This window comes from Cetorhinus maximus, chromosome 31, assembly GCF_964194155.1.
Source record: "Cetorhinus maximus chromosome 31, sCetMax3.hap1.1, whole genome shotgun sequence".
Lineage (NCBI taxonomy): Eukaryota > Metazoa > Chordata > Chondrichthyes > Lamniformes > Cetorhinidae > Cetorhinus > Cetorhinus maximus.
In genome coordinates, this window is record NC_135909.1 from 11930647 (window position 1) to 11954253 (window position 23607).

At 42.7% G+C, this 23607-nt stretch overlaps 1 protein-coding gene and 1 long non-coding RNA gene across 2 annotated transcripts in view; one reads left to right on the forward strand and one right to left on the reverse strand.

The window, feature by feature from the left end:
- LOC144670421 (uncharacterized) overlaps positions 1-23607 on the forward strand; it is a 918626-nt gene that overhangs the window by 829078 nt on the left and 65941 nt on the right. The gene's annotated exons all lie outside the window — the stretch shown is intronic.
- On the reverse strand, positions 7542-7934 carry LOC144670379 (histone H2A-like). The gene has a single exon (XM_078532860.1). The coding sequence runs from the start codon at positions 7932-7934 to the stop codon at positions 7542-7544; it is 393 nt and encodes a 130-aa protein (XP_078388986.1).

Below are 23607 nucleotides of genomic sequence, written 5' to 3' on the forward strand. Positions count from 1 at the left end.
TTTTCTCTCATCCCATTTCTCCCAAAGAGCTGACACAGGCATGATGGTCCCACTCGCCTTCTCTTGTTCTCTAACACGCTATTATTGCCTGAAGAGCAAAAGCTATTACCTTAAAAGAAAAAAAATGTAAAAAATGAAGTTTATACGTATAAGCTGCAGTATGTCCGATCTCTCGGACACCCTGTAGTAATTCACCATGCTAATTTGGACAACAGTGTCCTCCCTCCGATATGTCCCGTCGAGAGCATCAGCATAGCGGAGATAGCATCACGTCAAAGACACAGTTAATCAATATTTGGACAGGTTCCTTCTTCATCGCTGACTCAAAACACGGAATTCTGTCCCCCAAATCATCATGAACCAAGAACGTGAAGTTTCATTCCCTCGGGCTTGCATTCTACATATTGTGCTAAATAATTCTTTGAGTGTCTGATTGTTTCCTGTCTTGTTTTATCTGTTAATCACCGATCAAATTTTAACGAGTTCAGTTTATTGCTCATTCCCTCCTTATCGGACTTGCTTACGGTGAAAACTGTGGCATGTGTGTGACCATTCTCCTCGAACTGAATGCCTGCCTCTAACATATTGTGAGATTTTTAGATGCTCATTTACTGTCAGATTATTAATTAATTCTCCTTCGCTACTCCTTAGTGAATTTAGTAAAAACCTTTTGTCTTGTGGTTCAGTCTGCAGGGTAGAGGGCAGGAGAGATTCAATGGCAAAAGAATTGGCGCTGCAAGGCTACAGGGAATGGTAAAGGAACAAGTAACAAAAACCAGAGATGAGTCTAAAGGAGTGTGAATGGAGGAATGATGAACAGCTGCCATCCAAAAGCAAAAACAAGAGAAAAATTAGATTAATACCAAACGCGCAAAGAAAAAGGAACCAGAATGGGGAAGAGCTTATAGGCATAAGAACATTAGAGATAGGAGCAAGAGGAGGCCTTTTAGCCCCTCGAGTCTACTCTGCCACTAAATAAGACCATGGCTGACCTGATTATGGCCTTAAGTCCACTTTCCAGCCTATCTCCCTCATTCCTTGATTTGCTTGTAAAATCTGTCTATTTCAGTCTGGAACATATTCAATGTTCCAGCCTCTGCTGCTCTCAGGGAAAGGGAATTCCAAAAACTAACAATCATCTGAGTGAAGAAATTCCTCCTCATCTCCATCTTGAATGGGAGATGCCTTATTTTTAAAACTCTGCCCTTCTAGTTCACACTGCAAGTGTAATTCTCAGCCCAATCAGGATTGCTTAGTAAGGATCATTCTCTGCCATTTCTGCTGACTCCAGCATGATGCCACAACCAAACACATCTTCCCCTCACCCCACTGTCAGAATTCTGTGGGGACCTTTCCCTCCGGGACAACCTGGTTCATTCCTCCATCACCCCCAAAACCTCAGTCTCCTCCCACTGCACCTTCTCATGCAAGCGCAGAAGGTGCAACACCTGCCCATTTTCCTCCTCCCTCCTCACCATCCACGGGCCCAAACAATCCTTTCAGATGAAGGAGCGCTTCACTTGCACTTCCTTCAATTTGGGCAACTGCGTTCGCTGCTCCCAATACAGTCTCCTCTACATTGGAGAGACCAAACGTAGGCTGGGTCACAGCTTTGTGGAGCACCTTCAGTCTGTCCGCACGCATGACCCAGACCTTCCTGTTGCTTGCCATTTTAACATCCCATCCTGCTATCATGCCTATATGTCCATCCTTGGCCTGCTGCAATGTTCCAGTGAAACCCAAAACAAACTGGAGGAACAGTACCTCAACTTCCAATTAGGCACTTTACAGCCTTCCAGATATAACATTGAGTTCAGCAACTTCAGACCATGAACTCTCTCCTGCAAGGGATTTGTTCTATCAGTCATCTTCTGGGATTGTAAGTGAATTTGCGACTCGTTCTGAATCTCTTAAAAGTGATGTTTGTGAACATACAAATTGGGAGCATGAAGAGACCACTCAGTCCCTCAAACCTGCTCGATATTCAAGAAAATAATGGCTGATCTGATTTTAGCCTCAACTCCAAATTCCAGTCTACCGTCGATAACCTTTCACCCCATTGCTTATCAAGCATCTATCTACCTCTGCCTTAAAAATATTTAACTACCCCATGTTAGATTGAATGTGTGTTTGACTCATTATCAGCCTGTGCTATTGCATGTGAATGTGGAAATCATTCTGAATCTGAAATCTCTGGTATTGCATGGGAGTGCAGCAATCAGTCTGCATCTGTTATTCTCTGGAGCTGTGTATGAGTTTGACAGGCTTTCGGATCTGTCACTAGGATTTATATATAAATCTCTCGTACTGTGAGTGAATTGATATTCACTCTAGTTCAGTCAATTGCATTCTATGTCTGTGATGCTATGTCAGTGTGGGAACCATATGTGTCTTTCAGTTCCTCGTGCTGTTTGTGAGTATAGGATTAATTCTCTATCTGTCAGTGGGATTAATTCTGTATCTATAATTCTCTAGTACTGTATGAAATTGTGGGATTCATTTATTGCTTTTCAGTCACGTGTGTGTGTCTGTGTGTGTGGTATTCCATTTGCATCTGTCAGCAGCTGTTAGCATATGTGAGTCTTGGACTCTCTCTAAATCTATCAGTGGTACAATTGGCGTGTGATCAGCAGTGATGATGTGGTAGTGCTGCTGATCCAGAGTAATATTCCAGGGTTTCGAATCCCACCACAAGAAATGGTGAAACCTGCTCTGGTACCTAAACTCCATTGTGTTGTGTGGCACTGACACTGTGCTAAATGGGATAGATTTCAAACAGAGCAACAACAATGTGCTTGATTTTAAAATGGCAGCAATCCACTCAGTTCCATTAAAGGAATAAAACCGAATAGGCCACTGAGTATCAACTGGAATCCCTGTCAATCCTTACTAACGTTTTGGCACTAGTCAAGCAATTGCCTCACATACTCATGGGAACATTCCTGACAATCTCCCAGATACCACCACCACTGAAAGGACAGATCACCAGCAGTTATAACCGTTGCCCTGGGAGTCCTCAAAATCGATTCCAGTCTCATGGCATCAGGTCAACCTTGTTCAAGGGAACCCTCTACAGAGTAATACGTGCTGACGTCCACTATCCACTCTTCAGCTCATGAAGCAGTACTCCTCCAAGTTGAACACCACTTGGAGGACGCACTGAGGATGGCAAGGGCACAGAATGCAAGCTGGGTGGGTCCATCACCAAAAATATCCTTGTAGCACCACCGCAGACCGTGTCTGCAGCAGATGGTGAGGAGAAAATCAATTTTGAACTCATCCTCGACAACCTGCCTGTGGCAGATGTATCTATCCATGGCAGGAGCGGGAGGAGTGAACACCGAACAGTGCCTATGGAGATGAAGACACATCTTTACATCGAGGATACACTCCATTGTGTTGTGTGGAACTGCCACCGTGCTAATTGGCATATATTTCAAACAGATCTAACACCTCTAGTCTTGTCATCCATGAGGTGCTGTGGGTCATCAGCTGCAGAATTGTACTTAGCCGCAATCTGTAACCTCATGGCCCGGCATATTCTCCACTCTACCATTACCATCAAGTCAGGGGATCAACCCTGGTTTAATGAAGAGGGCATTCCAGGAAGAGCACCAGGCATAACTAAAACGGAGGTGTCAACCTGCTGAAGTCACAAAACAAGACTAGTTTCGTGCCAAAAAACATAAGCAGCAAGTGATAGTCCGAGTTGAGCAATTCCACAACCAACGGGTCAGATCTAACTGTGCAGTCCTGCCACATCCAGTCATGAATGGAGGTTTCACAAATAGCCCCAACGTCAAAGTTTGAGGAGCCCAGCACATCAGTGCCACAGATAAGGCTGAAGCATTCGCAACAACCTTCATGCAGATGTGCTGAGTGGCTGATCCATGTCGGCCTTGTTCAGAGGCCCCCAGCATCACAGATGACAATCTTCAGTGCATTCGATTCACTCCACGTGATACGAAGAAACGGCTGAAGGCACTGGGTACTGCCAAGGTTATGGGCCCTGACAATGTTCCAGCAATAGCACTGTAGGTATGTGATCCTCAACTTGCTGCACCCTTGGCCAAGCTGTTCCAGTATGGCTACTACACTATTATCTATCCAGTGATGTTGATATTTGCCCAGGCATGTCCTCTATAAAAAAAGCAAGACAGATCCATCCTGGCCAATTACTGCCCCATCAGTCTACTCTCGATCATTAGTAAGGTGATAGAAGGGGCCTTCAACAGTGCTAACAAGTGGCAATAACCTACTCAATGGCGCTCAATTTGGATTCCACCGGGGCTACTCAGCTCCTGACCTCATTGCAGCCTTGGTTCAAACATGAACAGAAGAGCTGAACTCCAATGGGGAGGCGAGAGGGACTGCCCTTAACATCAAGGCAGCATTTGACAGAGTGTGGCATCAAGGAACCTTAGCAACACTGGAGTCAATGGGAATCAGGGGGAAGGCTCACCGCTGGCTGGAGTCATTTCTAGCACAAAGGAAGGTGGTTTTGATCGTTGGAGATCAATCATCTGAGTCCCAGGATGTCACTGCTGGAGTTATCCAGGGGAGTATCCAAGTCCCAATCAACTTCATTTGCTTTAGCAATGACTTTTGTCCATCAACTGCGGGAAATGGGCATGTTTGCTGATGATTGCACAATGGTCAGCACCATTCACAACTCCTCAGGTCCTGAAGCAGTCCATGTCCAAATACAGCAAGACCTGGACATGAACCAAACTCGGCCTGACAAGTGGATATTATCATTTGCACCACAGAAGAGCCAGGCAACGACCATCTCCAACAAGAAAGAAACTAATCATCGCTCTTTGACATTCAATGGCGTTGTCATTGCTGAATTCCCAACTATCAACATCCTGGTGGTTACCATTGACCAGAAGCTGAACTGGACTAGGCATATAGATACAGTGGCTACAAGCACAGGTTAGGGGCTAGGAATAATGCGGCAAGTAACAAACCTCCTGGCTCTCCAAAGCCTTCCCACCATCTGTAATGCACATGTCAAGACTGTGATGTCATACTCTCCATTTGCCTGAAAGAGTGCAGCTCCAAACACACTCAAGCAGCTAGACACAACCCAAAACAATGCAGCCTACTTAATTGGCAACCCATTCAAAAACATTCACTCCCTCCACCTCCGATGCACAGTCGCAGCAGTGTGTACCATCTGCAAGATGCACTTCAGAAACTCACCATTCCTCCTGAAACAGCACCGTCCAAACCCATGACCACCAGTTTTTAGAAGGACAAGGGCAGCAGGCACATAGGAATACCACCACCTGGAAATTTCCCTCGAAGCCACTCACCACCCTGACTTGGAAATATACCGCCATTCCTTCACAGTTGCTGGGTCAAAATCCTGAAATTCATTCCCTTAACAGCGCTGTGGGTGTAGCTACACCACATGGACTGCAGCGGTTCAAGAAAGCAGCTCATCACCACCTACTCAATGGAAACTAGGAATGGCCAATAAATGCTGGCCTAGCCAGCAGAGCCCACATGCCATGAATAGGGAGAAAAAAAAAACAGCTGCCCCTTTCAGCATCTGGCACTGAACATGTGTTGAGAATTATTGTCTATCTGTCAGTCTCTGTCACTCAGTGTATGTGACTGAGTATGGGATTCATTGTATAACATTCAGTCTCTGGGATTGTTTACGTTTTGATTAATTCCATGCAAATTTTCAGCTCAGTTACAGACCACTGATGTGGTAACTATTAAGCAAGCAATGTTTGTAAGTTATGGCCCAGTGTTAAATGTCTGTCACTGTGAACACATTTGTGAAAGATAATGTATCTTTCAACCTGCTACTCAGTTGAGATGCGGGTGTAACTCAGGTTATACTGCTCGATTTGATCTGTGACACTCAGACTGATTCTGAGTAAGAATTTTGATATGGATGTAAAATGGAGATCAGTCTGGAACTGGCACAGTATTCTCAATCTGACATTGAAAATTTAGGATTAGTATGAAAGTTACAGCTCAGTTCATACTCATCGAATTGATATTGTATCTTTTTGTTTCATAAAACTGGAATCAACGTTTGTATCTCAGGTTATTCTCGCTTTCAGAATATCTCGCTCTGATAATGTACTTGAGTTTTGGATTTGCATCTAATGTATATGTCAGGACAGACAATGGGAATTGACACTGCAATTTATAAACCCGTGATGTGTGCAAATATTGGACTGGTACTTCACATGTATCTCAGAGTATATTATTCAGGTTAATTCTGTAAACTTGAAACTGACACCGTTGTGTCCGTTTTATCTGATATTTAAATGTTGACATGGAAACAGCGCCTGTCTCTCCTGCTTTGTTTGATTGATGGATTGAAAATGTGAGACTGGAACTGAAGACCTGCCTGTCTCTCTGTGCCCTGTAAGTTATAAGGTACGTACTGTGAAAGGAGCTGGCGGGAATCTTCATTCTAACTTGACTGGTGGAAACAACACATTTATTCCGGTTCTTTCATTTATTTCCCTGTATATTTTAGAATATAGAGTATATTTTTGAACTCAAGTGCAACTGAGGTTGAAGACACCGATTCTTTTAGTTTAATCTGTCTATTAATAATCATTATGAACGGTTTGAGAGGCTGTAGCTCTAATTGGATACTCTGTTCTCAATCAAATTCCTAACCAATCGGAGAGCCAGGGGGAAGAAATTGGAAGTTTGGATTGGCTCACATTTTCAAATTCGAAATGCCCGCCAATTTCAGTACAGGAAAAATACAAAATAACTGAACGCCAGTTTGAATGTGTCAACCTCTTATCTGTAACCGGCGGTAATAAGACCCCGTTCAGCAATTTAAATCAGTGGAAAAGCAAAAACGTATAGATTACCAACCAACTCCTTCACACAGACTTCACGGGGACTGAGAAAAGCGGCTGATTTCTGATCCTCTCTATTAAAAGCGGCCGGGAATGTTACAACAGGGAGTGCGGAGAGAATCCCCGACACCAAACCGCCTGGGACAGGCAGCTTTGTGTCCGGAGAATAGGGAGACCGGGGGGAGGGGGGAAGGGGGCGGGTGCAGATCTGAAACCGCAGAAATGGACTCAGGTCCTGTGAGTGCTCAACTCTCACTGATTCCGGCCTCTGGGAAAACTGCGGAATAAACAGATCAGCCCGAAAATGTCCGCTCCGTTTCCGAGTTTACTCCGTTCCTGGAGCGGCGCTCAGATCACCCGAGAGTAAAAACAAAGCATTTAATGCACCAGTCGTTACATTTTTCATAGTTTTCATGAATGTACCGGTACAAACTCGATATTTATGACCATGAAATATTTATGAAAATGTCGACTCTGACTCTGTGTTTCAATTCTTCAGTTCACTAAAGCGGGAGATGTGTGAACAGAGAAACAGCGCAATGCAGAGAGGGAACTGAAAACACAAGTAAACAAATCAGAGAGAGATAAATCCACCGTTACAATAACTCCATCTCCTGACAGTGAGCAGCCCTTTCAATGATCCTGTGAGTGGCTCTGAAAAGAGCCTTTGGGTTATTAGATTAAAGAATGGCCGCTTCACTTGCTCTTCGAGCCCGCAGCGGCGCTGGTTTTCTTGGGCAGCAGCACGGCCTGGATATTAGGCAGCACACCGCCCTGAGCGATGGTCACCCCTCCCAGCAGCTTGTTGAGCTCCTCGTCGTTGCGGACGGCCAGCTGCAGGTGTCTGGGGATGATGCGGGTCTTCTTGTTGTCCCGGGCCGCGTTACCGGCCAGCTCGAGGATTTCAGCCGTCAGATACTCGAGCACAGCAGCCAGATAGACCGGGGCTCCGGCACCCACACGCTCAGCATAATTGCCCTTTCTCAGGTGCCTGTGAACACGGCCCACCGGGAACTGCAGTCCAGCCCGGGAGGAGCGAGACTTGGGTTTGGAGCGAGCTTTACCGCCGGTCTTTCCTCTTCCAGACATTTCCACAATCTCACAAACACTTTCACAGATAATGAGGAAATCCTCTCACATTCGCTTCTCTTATAGCTTCGGGAGGAATGGTGGTGCGGGCATTGCTGATTGGTCACTTTGTGCTGCGTCACATAATGTTGTTCATATCACCAATCAGATATCTACTGAACTCACCAATCCGGAGACTCCACGGAGTGAGGGCGAAAAATTACGGCGCCAAATTTCGATATTTCAACCGATCTTTTTTCAAATTTTAAAAGCCCGCCAAATTTTTAAAAAGAAATGAAAAAGAACGGACAGAACATAGTACGAATTGGAAGTTTTAAAAATACGCGTCCCTGATGGGACTATTTCACATTTTATCCCATGTTCCAAATCGCTTTTAGAATCCGTGATCAGGGGGTCAATCTCGTTCCTTTATGAAACCCTGTCAGCAGCCGCAGAAAGTCCCATTTACATCGTTCCGCAAACGGACGGTACATTGTAGATATTTATGACAGACAAAACTGAACATTTTTGCCAGCGTTGAGACTGAAGGTTGCTGCACAACCGGGGCTGATAGGAAATGAACTGATCGATTATGGAAACCAAACTTGACCAGAACTGGAGACTGAAGCATTTGCTTCTATTCTCTCTCTCTCCAAAACCAGGGAAAGGGAAATATTAACGCGTCTTAAAACAAAGCGCCGAGGGGAATCGGCAAGTCATTAATTGATGAGGCATTATTAACCTGACTCAATAATTGAACGAGGGTTAAATCTACATTACCGGGAACCGCTGTGATTGAAACAAAAAGTAACAATTAGATAATTCAAAATTCTAAACAGTAAAAATCATAATTTTAGAAGTGAAGCAATCGTATAGCTTTTTCAGAGAGTTTGTGGGTGGCTCTTAAAAGAGCCGTTGTGTTTCAGGTGTTGTTTAGTCCATTGCCGGGTTTTACTTGGAGCTGGTGTACTTGGTCACCGCCTTTGTCCCTTCCGACACGGCGTGCTTGGCCAGTTCCCCGGGCAGCAGCAGGCGCACGGCGGTCTGGATCTCCCGGGAGCTGATGGTGCTGCGCTTGTTGTAATGGGCCAGGCGGGAAGCCTCACCCGCGATGCGCTCGAAAATATCGTTCACGAACGAGTTCATGATGCTCATGGCCTTGGAGGAGATGCCGGTGTCGGGGTGAACCTGCTTCATCACTTTGTAGATGTAGATGGAGTAACTCTCCTTCCTCGACTTTCGGCGCTTCTTGCCGCCCTTCCCTGCCGGTTTAGTCACCGTTTTCTTGGCGCCCTTCTTAGCAACTGGTTTCTTCTTCTCATCAACCATCTTCAATCTCAATTTCAGACACAGAAATAAACCAAACCCCTTCCGTCCGCTCATTATATAGACAGTATGACAGATATATGCTAATGAGGAATGAGGAGACAATGATTCTGATTGGACATATTTAAAACTAAACACCTCATCTGTTTTTGTGATTTTCCGAATGGATAGATCAATGAACCAATCATATTTAGCTTTCTCCACCAATCATTAGCATCCTTTCACAATCAGGAAATACATTTTACAAAGACCCTCTCCAGCCGGAGTTTCTCAGTGTGTAAAGATACACCGGCAAATGTCGCCTGGCTGTCGGTGCGAGGGACTGTATAGGAATGTGGGTTCATTCAGGAATTGTGAGGCTCTGGTAATGTGCGTGATTTACTCACTGTCTGATGCTGTGTGAGTGTGGGGTTCCTTCACTGTTTGGAAGGCTGTGGTACAGTGTGCGAGGGCTGGATTTATTCTGTATCTGTGACTTGATGGGACCATGTCTCAATGTTGGATTCATTTGATATCCTGAGGCTCATTGTGCATCTGTCCGTTATTGATGCGTGTAAATGAAATCATTCGCTTCTTGGGACTACACGCCAGTCCGAAATTAAATCAGTATGTGTTTCTCTCCGCCACAAAAAGTATTGGATTTATTCTGTACCTGTCAGTCTCTGTAACTGTATGTCAATGAATTTTTTTATTTGTCAGTCTCTGGCATTGTAGGTCAGAGTTGTATTGATTCGATGTCTTTCATTCTGTGTTACTATCTCTGAGTCTGAACTTCTCATTCACTGTCAATGTCTGATAATGTGTGTGAATGTGAGATTAACTCTGTACCTGTCAACATCCGTTGCTGAATGGGGGTGTTAAATTCAGCCTGTATCGGTCAGTCTCTGGTACTGATTCAGAGTGTGTGATTCATTCTCAACAGGCCCATCTGTTGCAATTTTTGACAGAAGTAATCCCACTGTCACTTACAGCACCAAAGACTGTTAAATGTAGAATTTGCCTCAATGGATAGTACTGGATCTGAGTGGGATCAATTCTCTCTCAATCAGTGGTACTGTATGGGATCTTGCAATTCATTTTGTTTCTGTTGGACTCTGGTACCCTGTGTAAGCGTTGATGCCATTTTGTAACTCAGTGCCTGATGTCTTCAGAAATCAAGGATTCATTTTGTCTCTATCAGTCCTTGGCTCTGAGATTCCTCCGTGTTTCTTTGTCTGTGGCATTGTGTGAATGTCAGATTCATTCTGTATCTCTACATCTCTGAGACAATTTGAGATTCATCCTGTATCTATCAGTCAATGTGCTTTGTGTGATGTGGGATTCATTCTGTATCTGTCACTCTCTGACACTGTGGTGAATGTGGGATTTTTTTTTTTATATATGTCTTTCAATCTCCAGTACATTGTGAGTGTGGAATTCATTCTGTATCTGATAGTCTCTGCCATGGTGTGCATGCTGGGATTCATTCTGTGTTAGTCTCTTTTTTACCATGCATGTATTAGTCTTCATACTCTATGTCTCAGTGTCGGGTATTGTGTAAGATTTGCTGAGTAGTCTCTGGTGCTGTATTTTTTTTTATACATGTGATGTGGGCTTCGGTGGCTGGGCCAGCATTTATTGCCCATCCCTTGTTGCCCTTGAGAAGGTGGTGGTGAGCTGCCTTCTTGAACCGTTGCAGTCCATGTGTTGTGGGTGCACCCACAGTGCAGTTAGGAAGGGAGTTCCAGGATTCTGACCCAGCAACAGTGAAGGAAGAGCGATATAATTCCAATTCAGGATGGTGAGTGACGTGACTGTATGTGAGAGAGACAGTTATTGTCTACTTCTCAGCCTTTGATGCTGCATGTGACTCTGGGATTGATTGTGTATCTGTATGTAATTTTTATCTCAGGAATGGTGTTCAAAATGCTAAGTTCAAATATTTAGGAAAGTAGATTTATCATCCCCATCCTTACCTGATTTGGTTTATACTGGATCCTAGGACCAAGCACAGCAATGAAGTTGACTCTAAACTGCCATCTACAATTGCTGAGTAAACCACTCAGTTGTATTCAAAAAGGCAGCACACCACTAGTTACCCCATGGGCCCATATCGCATGAATGAATAAAAAACCTCACATCTCCTACAGTAATGAGTTATCACTAACATTCTAGATGATTGTCAGAATTGGGCCTACCTGAAAATATCTCCACTTCAGAGTTAAGTTCACATTTTCAAATCAGGCTGACTATCTTTATTTTTAATCGAACAGTCTTATCAAGTGGCCTTTATATGCATAAATGTTAAAAAGTGTCAGAATTATCAACTGCTCTTTAGACCTGTAATTATCTGACCTTGTGATGTGAGTGAGGAGATTCCCCACTGGGTCATGCAAAACAGGAATCTGGATGGAAATTAATTCCAATGCCTGGAAATCAGGTAGAATACAAGTCTGAATTACTGATTTACATCCTCAGTAGATCAGGCTTCTTGCAGGTAAGTATGAATTTGCAAAGTTGTGTTTAAAACCAAACAAACCACGGTAGATTCCTCCTCATTTGCTAAGTTAAATCCAATGAAAGCAGTTATACTTCAGCCAGAGAATTGAGATGAGTACCAGACAATGCTCAGGGCAACTAAACCTGCGATCAGGGAGTGTAAAGGATAATGAAGAAGAAGATGGCAGATAACTGAATCCCAATTTGGAGTTATTCATATTGCAGTTGAAACCTCATCAGTAATAAGCGTTGCCTTAGAATAGCTGTGTCTATTAACCTTGGGAAAGGATGGATGTTGAGTGGATATTGTCGATGTCTATAAAGAGAAGCAATTGTGTGCATGTGAATAAATAATTTGAGCTCATTGGACAAGAGAGAAATAGAAAAAGAACAGAAGGAATATTAAACAGGCCTGTGGGGAAGAATATGTCAGTGGGAGCAGCTCAGCTGCTCTCGCAGAGAGCTAGCACAGATACTATGGGCCGAATGGCCTCGCTCTGCTGTATTAATTGCGAGATTCTGTTCTATGTATTATGAGTCTAAGTCTGACCTATGTTTAACGTAAAATGTGTTTCAACTGGAGTTAATGGAGCTGCGGGTATTAATATGTATTTAGGTTCTCCTTTTGTTTTGGTAATACAGGGCCTTGCAATCTGAGGTGGGTGTGTAATTATGCTCAGCGATTTGCAAAGTTCCCACACAGGAGTTTATTACACAAAATTAGAACTTGTGATTGGGGATCATACATTAGCATGGATCAAGGATTAGTTAATGGACAGAAAACAGTGTAGGAATAAACAGGGCACTTTTGGATTGGTTGGCTCTAACTTGCTCTTGATAATACACGGTCATCAGTTACTTACAATAAATATTGATGACTTAGACGGATACTGAATGGAACATATTCAAGTTTGTTGATGACACAACATTAGGTGGAAAATTAATCTGTGAGGAGGACACAAAATTGCTGCTAAGGCATTCAGACAGGTTGCCTGAGTTGGAAGAACATGGCAGTTAGAATACAATATGGTGGTGTGAGTGTGCCCAGTTTGTAGGGAGAAAAAGAACATGTTTGAATGTGAGAGACTGGAACATGTTTGCACTCAGAGGGAGCTGGGTGTCTGTGCACATGAATTACATAAAGTTAATCTGCAGGTACAGTAAGCAGATAGGAAGGGAAGTGTTATGTTCATGTTTGTTCCAATGGATTGGATAATAGGATTGAAAAATCTTCCAATTATGCAGGACACTAGTGAGACTACACCTAGAGTACTGTGTGCAGTTTGGTCTCCTTACATAAGGATGGGCATGGTTGCTCTAGAGGGAGGGCAATAACTGTTCACTAGATTGGTTCCTGTGACAAGTGGATTTTTTTATGAGGAGATAGAGTAGACTAGCTCTATATTCCCTGGAGTTTAGAAGAATGAGCGGTGATCTAAATGAAACATTTTAAACTGTTAAGCGGCTTTTTAGGGTATATGCTGAGAAAATGGTTCTCCTGGCTCTAGAATCTAGAACATGTGGTCACCATCTCAGATCACAGCATTGGCCATTTTGGAATGATATGAGGAGAAATTTATTCACTGAAAGTGTTGGGAATCTCTGGAATTCTCCACCCCAGAGAGATTTGGAAGCTCAGCCATTGAGTATGATCCTGACAGTGGTCAATAGGTTTCAGATACTAGGGACATAAGGAGAGCACGGCAAAGTGGAGTTGAGGTAGAACATCAGTCTTAATGAATGATGGAGTAGGTTGAATGGCCAAAAACCCAACCCCAGCTTCTATTTCTGAAGGTTTTATGCATCAGTCCATCTATTCTGCTCGATGTGAGATTCAGGTTCATTCTGTACCTGTCAGCCTCTGGTACTATATATAAAGGTGGGAGCAATTTTGTGTCTGTCAGCACCTCGCACAGGATGTGAATATGTGATTCAATCTGTATCTGTGATTTATTCTAAATTTGCCATTCTATTAGTATTCAATTTGAATATGTCATTTGTATCTGTCAGCATTCGGTACTGTACATGTAAGCGATTCATTCCATATCTCTCAGACTTTGTAACGTGTGACTGTGGAATTTACTCCATATTTACCGCTTCGTGATACTGTGAGTGTTTTCTCCTAATGTAACTGCCAGTCTTTGGTAATTGGTGTCTGATTATGTAACTGTGAAGCTTTGGTCTGTTTGTAAGGCATTTTTTCTGTATCGATCAGGATCTGGTACAGAATGAGCGTTTGGGACTCAACCTGAAATTTTCAGTGGTACTGGAAATTAATTTTCTACCTGTTAGTCTCTGCTAGTGTTTCTGTGTGGGAGTGTGTCTGAATGGGGATGTGCTTGTCTATGTGTGTTTGTTTGTGTAACTAATTCTGTATCACTCAGCCTCTGGTACTGAGTTTACATGTAGGACTCTGGCTGTATTTGTCAGTCACTGGTGATGCGTGTGACTGTGAATGGCGTATTATTTCTAAAGCGGTCAGAATATTGTACAGGGTTAGAGTGTGGGATTATACTAATATAGTTCAGTGGTCCTGAGTGCAAATATGGGAATCATTCTGAAACTCCCATTCTTTAAGAGTGTGTATGTGTGTGTGTGTGTGTTTGTGACTGAGTGTTTGTGTTTGATGTGAGTTTGTGACTATCTTTTACTGTCAGTGCTACTTTATGTCTGTGTCAGATAAATGGAATATTATTCAGACTCAGGAATTTTGAGTGTAGTATTTAGTATGTATCTGCCAGTTTCTGGTACTGGACATGTCATTGATAATCATTCTGAATCTGTCAGTCTCTGCTTCTCTGACACTGTGGGATTCATTACATAACCTTCAGTTTCTGTGACTGTTTACAAGTCATGTTGAAATTTCAGAACAGAAACAGGCCACTGATGCTGTACGTTTTAATAAATAATTGTGAGTTTGACCTAGTATTAAATCCCTTTGTGGGTGAACACACTTGTGAAAGCTCAAGTATCTTTGGATCTAACACTCCATTTCTGTGTAAGTGTAACTCACTTTGTAATAAACAAATTGATACATTTTCATTAAAGCAGCCTGTGAGAATTTTAAACTTGCCTGTTGTGCTCAGTTTGCTCTGTGAGACAGAATACAATATCTGCCATTCTGATACTCTGAGCTTTTCAGGCTGGAATGTGGTCTCTATCTCAGTCTGTACTAATCAAATTGTTATTGTACCTTGAGGTTAATGGACTAGGTGAGTTTCAAACTGGAATCTGAATTTGCAGCTGAGGTTATACTATATTTCAATGGCATTTCAACACTCCACCCTGCTCTCATGCCCACATGTCCCACCTTGGCCTGCTGCTTTGTTCCAGTGAAGCTCAACACAAACTGAAGGAACAGCACTTCATCTTCCGACTAGGCACTTTACAGCCTTCCGGGCTGAACATGGAGTTCAACAATTTTAGATCATGAACTCTCTCCTCCATCCCCACCTCCTTTCCAATCCCCCTTTTTTCCAATAATTTATATAGATTTTTCGTTTCCCACCTATTTCCATTATTTTTAAATGTATTTCCATCCATTGTTTTATCTCTACCTTTTAGCCTATTTCGATCCCTTCCCCCCACCCCACCCCTCTAGGGCTATCTGTACCTTGCTCGTCCTGCTTTCTACCCTTAATGTCACCTATTACCACATTCCTTAGATAATATCACCACCTTCAACACCTCTTTGCCTTTTGTCTATGACACCTTTTGGCTATCTCCACCTATAACTGGACCTCTATCCAGTTTTACTTGTCCCACACCCCCTCAACCAGCTTCTCTTTCACTCTTATCTATTTTTCCTTAGTTCTGTTGAAGAGTCGTACGGACTCGAAATGTTAACCGTGTTCCTCTCTGCAGATGCTGTCAGACCTGCTGAGTTTTTCCAGGTATTTTTATTTTTGTTTTGGATTTCCAGCATCCGCAGTTTTTTGCTTTTATCCAAGGCCTTTCTGTTGTTTGCAGGCCCTTAAGGCTGTGCAAGGTTCATCTGGTAACCTTCTACTGCCAATGTGCTGGGAGATTTTAAGTAATTCATTCCCTTTCAACAAGTTCTTACTGTACCCCTAGTATCCCCCTAATAATTACTGTATCCCTTTATTTCCCCCTAACATCCCCATTAGCACATCCTTTAGATAATATCACTACCATCAACACCCCATTGTCCGTTTGTCTATGACATCTTGTGGCAATCTCTTCTTGGCCTCCACCTATCACTGGCCCCCTATCGAGCTCTACCTGTCTCACCCCCTCAACCATTTACATTCCATCTCATTTCTATATTTTTCAGTTCTGATGAAGGGTCATACGGACTCGAAACGTCAACTGTATCCCTCTCCGCAGATGCTGTCAGACCTGCTGAGTTTTTCCAGGTATTTTTGTTTTTGTTCTAGATTTCCAGCATCCGCAGTATTTTGCTTTTATCAGAAATGTTCATTGTTGTTTTGTGGAGAGAAAGCAGCAATGATTTTCAATAACAGCTTCTTGCCATTCTGTCTCCCTCCTCCCAGGAGGCTGCTGTTTGTTCCCTTCCCCCGGGAGCGGGATCTCTCCATTGGCGGCTGTTTGAAACCATCTTCTTCCAGTCCCAGGCAGAGCTGGGGGAGAGCAGCGCATCACTGCCTTTAACAAACACTTGGATCTGCACTGAGCTGCTGGGACCTACAGGACTCACTGTGCAAGAGCTGGAAAGTGACGTGAGGCTGGAGCAAACTATTTGGGGGCTGGTGTCGACACGATGGGCCATATGTCCTCGTTCTGTGCCAGAAATTTTCAATATTTGTGTTTCCGGAACTTGTGCAGCATTCTGCGCATGCGCGCTGCCCTCCCCAGCACTGCCTGTGAGTGGAAGAAGATGGTTTAAAACAGCTGCTAATGCAGAGACACAGTTTAAATAGCGGCTGTTTGCTTTCACTTGAACGGTTAGTCCATGGGAGCGGCAAATAGAAATCTGACCTACACAATAGTCCCTGCTCCGTCACTCAGTCCCACTCCTGGAGCAGTGGATTGTTTCTGGATGGCAGGAAATTGTTGTAACAGGAACAAAGTCCCTGGTCTTTAGCAGCTGAGTGCTGCAGGACTGCAGTGGATTCAGACACTGACTCTGTTCGTCTGACCTTTTTTATTCATTCACGGGATGTGGGCTTCACTGGCTGGGCCAGCATTTATTGCCCATCCCGAGTTGCCATTGGGAAGGTGGTGGTGAGCTGCCTTCTTGAACCACTGACTTTGCGGTTGTTCGGAATGATTATTAATTTAATAATTGTTTTGGTTTCTTTGTATCTTCGACCGCACCTCTTCTTAAATTATAATAAACATTTTTTCTTTCAATAGGCAAATACTTGAAAGCAGCAGAATAAATGTCGTGATTCGACAACACAAGGGGAAGTGCAGTCAGCTCCTCACAAACAGTAAGTACAGTGTCACTCACAGGGAGCCGAGGTGGCCAAGAGGTTAACTTGGTGGAGTTCTGATCCATTGTACTCTGCAATCAGAGGCACCAGATCCAATTTTAGTTTATGGTTCACTAGGCTGGTTGGTGAAGATTTAATTTAAATTGGCAGGGGGTTGGTCATCAACTTACAGCAGAACCAGAAAGTAATAAGGACAGAAAGGAGGGAGAGTGATGGATAATACTGGAGAAGGGAGCAATGCCATATTCGACAGGGGCAGTTTAAGAAGCCCTATGAGGAATGCAAAGACCAGTTTACAATGCATCTATGTAAACACACAGTGTGATAAATGAGACTGATGAGCTTGAAGGACAAACGGCAATGTGGGAATATGATGTAGTGGCAATGAACGAAATGGGGTTTAAAAAGAGGAAGGACTGGGTGCTGAGTATTTAGAAATATGGATTCAGAAAAAGATCGAGAAGCAAAAAGTGGAGGTGATGGTGGCAGCATTGATCAGGGAATCAGTCTTAGCTGCAATTATATTATTACCAGATAAAACTGAAAAATACAAACTCAGATTCTAGTTTGAAACTCACCCACATTATTAAACTAAGGGATACTGTATTAAAATGATTAATACAGATTGAGATACAAATCACAGAGCAATCCGAAAAACCCAGTGTCAGACTGATAGATGTTGTATTAATTCAATCACTGCAAACTGAGCTCAACAGCCAAGTTTAAAATTCTCACTCAGAAACAGATTGAATGACACAGCGTTAATTTGATTAGTAGAAACTGAGTTACACTGGCATAACAATGGAGTTTCACATTAAAAAAATTACACAAAACGGGATTTCATATAAGGCCAAACTTGCAATTATTCCATTAAACCAAGAATATCAATTGCTTATTCCTGTACTGAAATTTCAACATGAAATGAATCTAGACTGGTAAACAATCCAAAAGACTGCAGGTGATGTAATGAATCCCACACTGTCACAGGGTAGCAGAGACTGACAGATTCAGAATCATTATTGAGCAGATGTCCATTACCAGACACTGACAGATGCAGACTGTTACTACACTCACCCACAATACCTGAGCCCACATGACACTAATCAATCTGACACACACATACGGTATCAATGAAAGTCAGAAATTATCACAAATACACATGGAATGACACAGACACAGAGACGATTAAAGAACGCTACTTACAGTCTGATTTTCAGATTTGCACACAAGACGACTGAACTGTCTTATCATAATCTAGATAATCCCACGTTCAGACCCAGTAGCACTCCTGACAGAAACATAAATTCCACATTCATATGCAGCACCAGAGTTTGACAGAAGAATAATCAAGCGCACCTAAACTTGCATGCACATGCACATCCGCACAGTATTACTGTCTTAGCACACAATGAGGTTCAGCCCTTTGAGTCTACATCAGGCCTTCAAATGAGTAAAACATCTAGTGTCATTTCCAACAACCCGGCACATTCTTCCTTTTCAGATAATAATCCAATTCTCTCCTGACTACCTTGATTGCATCTGCCTCTAGCAGTGTCAGGACCCACATGTGAGATTTTAACCATTCGCTGCATGAAAACGTTTCTCCAAAAAGTATCCATTGCTTTTGTCAATTACCTTAAATCTGTGCTCTCTGGTCTTTGTCCCATCCAGTAGTTGGAACAGTTTTTCTCAATCTGGTGTGTCCAGACTCATCATAATTTTGAATACCTCTATCCTGTCCTCTCAATCTTCACTCCTCTGAGGAAAATGGCCACTACTTCATCAACTAAGTAACTGAAGTTCCTTATTCTTCACAATGTGGCTCACTTACACATGCTAGAGGCTACATATATTCACGTGCAGGGCCCTGTTATCTGCAGGCAAAAGGAACACGTCCATTGTGCCTAACTTGAATTAAACAACAACATTCAGGACAATAGTTTCCCAGTGAATTCTTCATGGCAACACCTTGAACAATTGGAATCAACTTGACAACCAATCAGCACCCCTTTTCTCATGCAGTATAACTTCTTCCTCCTTTGACTTATTTTAACTCTCATTTTTTTGTTTATTTCTCTTTTTTTCTATGTCCCTCCTAGAACCATAGAAAATAGAAGCAGGAGTAGACCATTCGGCCCTTCGAGTCTGCTCTACCATTCATCATGATCATGGCTGATCATCGAGCTCAATAGCCTGCTCCCGTTTTCTCCCCATATCCTTTCATCCCTTTCACCCCAAGAGCTATATCTAACTCCTTCTTGAAAACATACATCTCCTGCCTATCCCACTCAAATAATCAATCCACATTGTACAGGATTGGTTGCCTTCACAGACATCAATCATTTCCACTGAAAATGAATGCTTCCCAGGGTTAATTGTCTCAGCCAATGCTGATTACTAATGGGGTTTCAGCCACAATAGGGATAACACAGCATCAGCTTCAGTCTGCAAAACTGTTACAAAGCAGCTTTATAAACCCTCAGTTTTATCATGGGATCCACCCCACTGCAGTCAGCTCCCATTCTCTTCTCTTTTACCCTTTACATTCTATGATAGCAAATATGGTTGCCCTCAGCTGTGTCTGTTCCCTATTCCAATCCTCCTACTGAAGTATACCTGCTTTTATTTGATTACTCTTCTGAAATGAGTAATTAACTAGTTTGGTTCCAGTTTAATATGTTTCCTTCTTTTAAATCTAGGGAGCTACTGTTGTTTGCTTGGTTTAAAACATCATTTTTCAAATTCACACTTCCAGTGAGAAGCCTGATCTGTCCAGGATGTAAATGACACACACGCTCTACCTGATTTCCAACCATTGAATTCAATTTGCATCCAGACTTCCATTTTGCACTATTCATTAGTGAGACTCCTCATTCACATCATGAGGTCAGATGAAAAGTTTAAAGTTCAGTTGATAAGTCTGACACGTTTAAACATTTTTATGTATCAATGCCGCTTGATAAGACTGACAATCTTTTGTTGTATTGTTGAAAAGAAGGAAAGGAACATGAATATTTGAATTTAAAACTGGAGTGGTGACATTTTCAGACTGGTGGCTGTCGTAGATGTGAGCTTTCTTGTATTAAATCACCGGATGTGGTCCCATTCCTAATTGCCCTGGAGAAAGTATTAGTGAGCGGCCTTCTTGAATAGAACAGAATGGTTTGCTTGGACATTGTAGATGGCAGTTCAGGGATAAGCTGATAACTGAGGATTGTTCTGAGATCACATATAAACCAGACTGGGTAAGGATTTGGATGGTAGTTTTACTTCCTAAAAGGTTTAAGATGTTAACTCATTTCCAACACCATGCCTGAGATAACTATTGAGTATAGATACACAATTAATACCAGAGTCACAAGTAACATCAAAGATTGAGAGCGACTGAATAAACTCCACATCCACAAAGAACTGGACACTGTGAAGTACCCAACAAATCCAACACATTTCCAGGCACTGACACATACAGAATGAAGTCCAAGGCACTCACAGCACCAGAGATACACAGAAACAGAATAAATCACACACTCACCGACAGTGCCAGAGATAGACAACTGCAGAATGAATCCCATGTCTCACACAGTGGAACTGACTGATAGGTACAGAATGAACCTCAAACAGTCCCAGAGATGTAATCTGAAAGAATCTGAAATTCACACGGTACCACAAACTTACACACACACAAAACATTCATGAACACACGTTCAGAACTGAGGTTTGATAGAGACGAATGAATCCCACAATTGTGCACAGCATCAGGAATTGAGAGTTACAGAATGAATCTAACACTCAGACAGAGTCCAGGGGCCTGACAGAGCCAAAATCAATCTTATTCTCACATACAGTATAGCCACCTGGCAGAATTAATCCAACTTTCACAAACATACTACCGATTTACAGAATGAACCACTGACAGAATTAACCCCACGTTCACATGTGGTATCAAAGACTGACAGAATGAATCATGCTTTCACATACAATACCACCGCTGGACAGAATTAATCCCACTCTCATCTGCCGTACCACAGATGGGCAGAACTAATCCCATTCATACATACAGTACCAAACAGAGTGCAGCTGATCTAGCTGGCTAAAGAATTGAGTTTGGTGAGGGGGGAGATGTAAGTGTTAATTTCGTTCTTAAATTTTGCTCTTAAAATCTAATCTATTCTGTAATTAGCAGTAACTGGAAAGTACTGTGTAAACGGGCTAAATTCTTTCTTTCAGTTTAGACAGAGCAAGCTCACTCTCAGCTGTCGGAGTTGAGTAGTTAATTAGCTAACTGGTTCAATCTGGTAAACGTTAACTGTGTTCCTCTCCACAGATGCTATCAGACCTGCTGAGTTATTATACCTGCCAGGTATTTTTGTTTGTTTTTGTTTTCAATCTGGTTACTGTTGACCCAGTTGAGTTTACTATAAATTCAGGGTTCTTTAGTGCAGCCAAGGTAAACTGAGTGCAGCTGAGCTAACTGAGTGAAGACTTGGAGTTTGGTGGGATGGGAGTTCGGTGAAGGGTGGGGGGGAGCAAAGCAGGTAATTGTTCCCTTCTTCTATCCTTCTCACCCCATAGGAATTGGTTCTTGCTCTAATACAGGGAAAGGAGCTAGCTGTTTGATGAATATCCGGTACGTGTGTAAGGTCGATTCTATCCCTAAGGTTGAAAATAGTACACAAACTTGTGGTAAAGTAAATAAAATATATAAGAAAGTAACATAAATAACTGAATAACATAAATAACTGAATTACATAATTAAGTAATTATTTAAAACACATTAAGGATGGCATGATAGGTGACGTGTCCAAGCTGCAGCATGTGAGAACTCCTGGATAACATTCCGATCCAGACGAAATGTCTACAGTAAATGTTCGCGGCTGGAGGAAATTCAGCTCAGATTCATTGAGCTGCAGACTCTGTGACACATCAGCGAGAGAGGAAGTTTCCTTGATGCTTTATACCAGGAGGCAGTCACACATCTTAGAGTAGGGCCTTCTGATTTGGTCAGGGACAGGAGGGTGTGACTGCGAATGAGGCAGGACCCAGAGGGCAGGAGTGTGAGCCTCTGCAATGGTCCAATAGGTTTGATGTTCTCCCAGCTTGTTTGGATGAGGGCAGTGGCTGCAGGGTAGATGAGCAAACTGACCATGGCACCATGGTTTAGGAAGCCATTCAAGTTGGGAGAACAAAAAGGAATGTAGTGGTAGTATGGGGCAGTATATTGAGTGGGATTGGCACTGTTCTCTGTAGCAAAGAGCGAGAGTTCAGAAGGCTCTGTTGCCTGCCTGGTGCCAGGGTTTGGGACATCTGTTCAGGGCTGGAAAGCAACTTTCAGTGGGAGGCAGAGGATCCAGTGATCATGGTCCATGTAGGTATCAACAACATGGGCAGGATGAGGAAGGAAGCTCTGCATAGTCAGTATGAGGAGCTAGGCACAAAATTAAGCAGCAGAACCTCAAAGGATTATTACCTGAGCCATGTTCAAACTGGCATATGACAAATAAGATTAGAGAAATGAATGCAAGACTCAAGGACTGGTGTGGGAGAAGTGGGTTCCAGTTTATGGGCCACTGGCACCAGTTTTGGGTGTTCTTTCAGATTTTTCTGTACCGTTGGGATGGTCTACACCTGAACTGTGCTGGGGCTGGTGTCCTCACAAGCTGCATAACTAGGGAAGTAGAGAGGGTTTTAAACTGAATAGTGGAAAGGATCACATTTTCAAAGAGTAGAGACAAGGCAAGAAAGAAAGGTATTAATATGGGAAATGATAAACAGACCATGACAGGAAGGGAGAAGTAGCATAAATCTAAGAGTAAATCAGCAGATAAGCCTCGTAGCTACAGAATAAAAGGACAAAACTAAAGGCTCTGTATCTAAACACATGTAGCATTTGAAACGTAACAAATTAACTGATAATATATATAAATAAGAATGATCTGATAGCCATCAGAGAGGCACGGCTACAGGGTGACATAGTTTGGGACCTGAATATTGAAGGGTATGTGATATTTAGGAATGAAATATATCAGGAAAATGTGTAGGGGTGGATCTGTTAATTAATGATGGTATTAGCACATTAGAGAGGGATGACCTAAATTCAGAAAACCAGGATGATTCAGGTTTGGGTTGCGACGTGAAATGACAAAGGCAAGAAGTCACTTGTGGGCCAGGTGACTATTTAACTGCACGGTAGAACAGAGCATAAAAGAAGAGATCATGGGAGCTTGTCAGACAGGTACAGCAATAATGATGGGGGATTTCAATCTACATATCGACTGGGAAAATCAGATGGACAAACGTAACGTAGAGTGTTTTTGGGATACTTTCTTAAAATAGCACATTCTGGAGCCAAGCAGAGAGCAGGATATTCGAGACCTGGTATTGAGCTACAAGACAGGATTAATTGAGAGCCTCATAGTGAAGGTACCTCTAGGTAACAGCGTTCATAATATGATTGAATTTTACACTCACTTTGG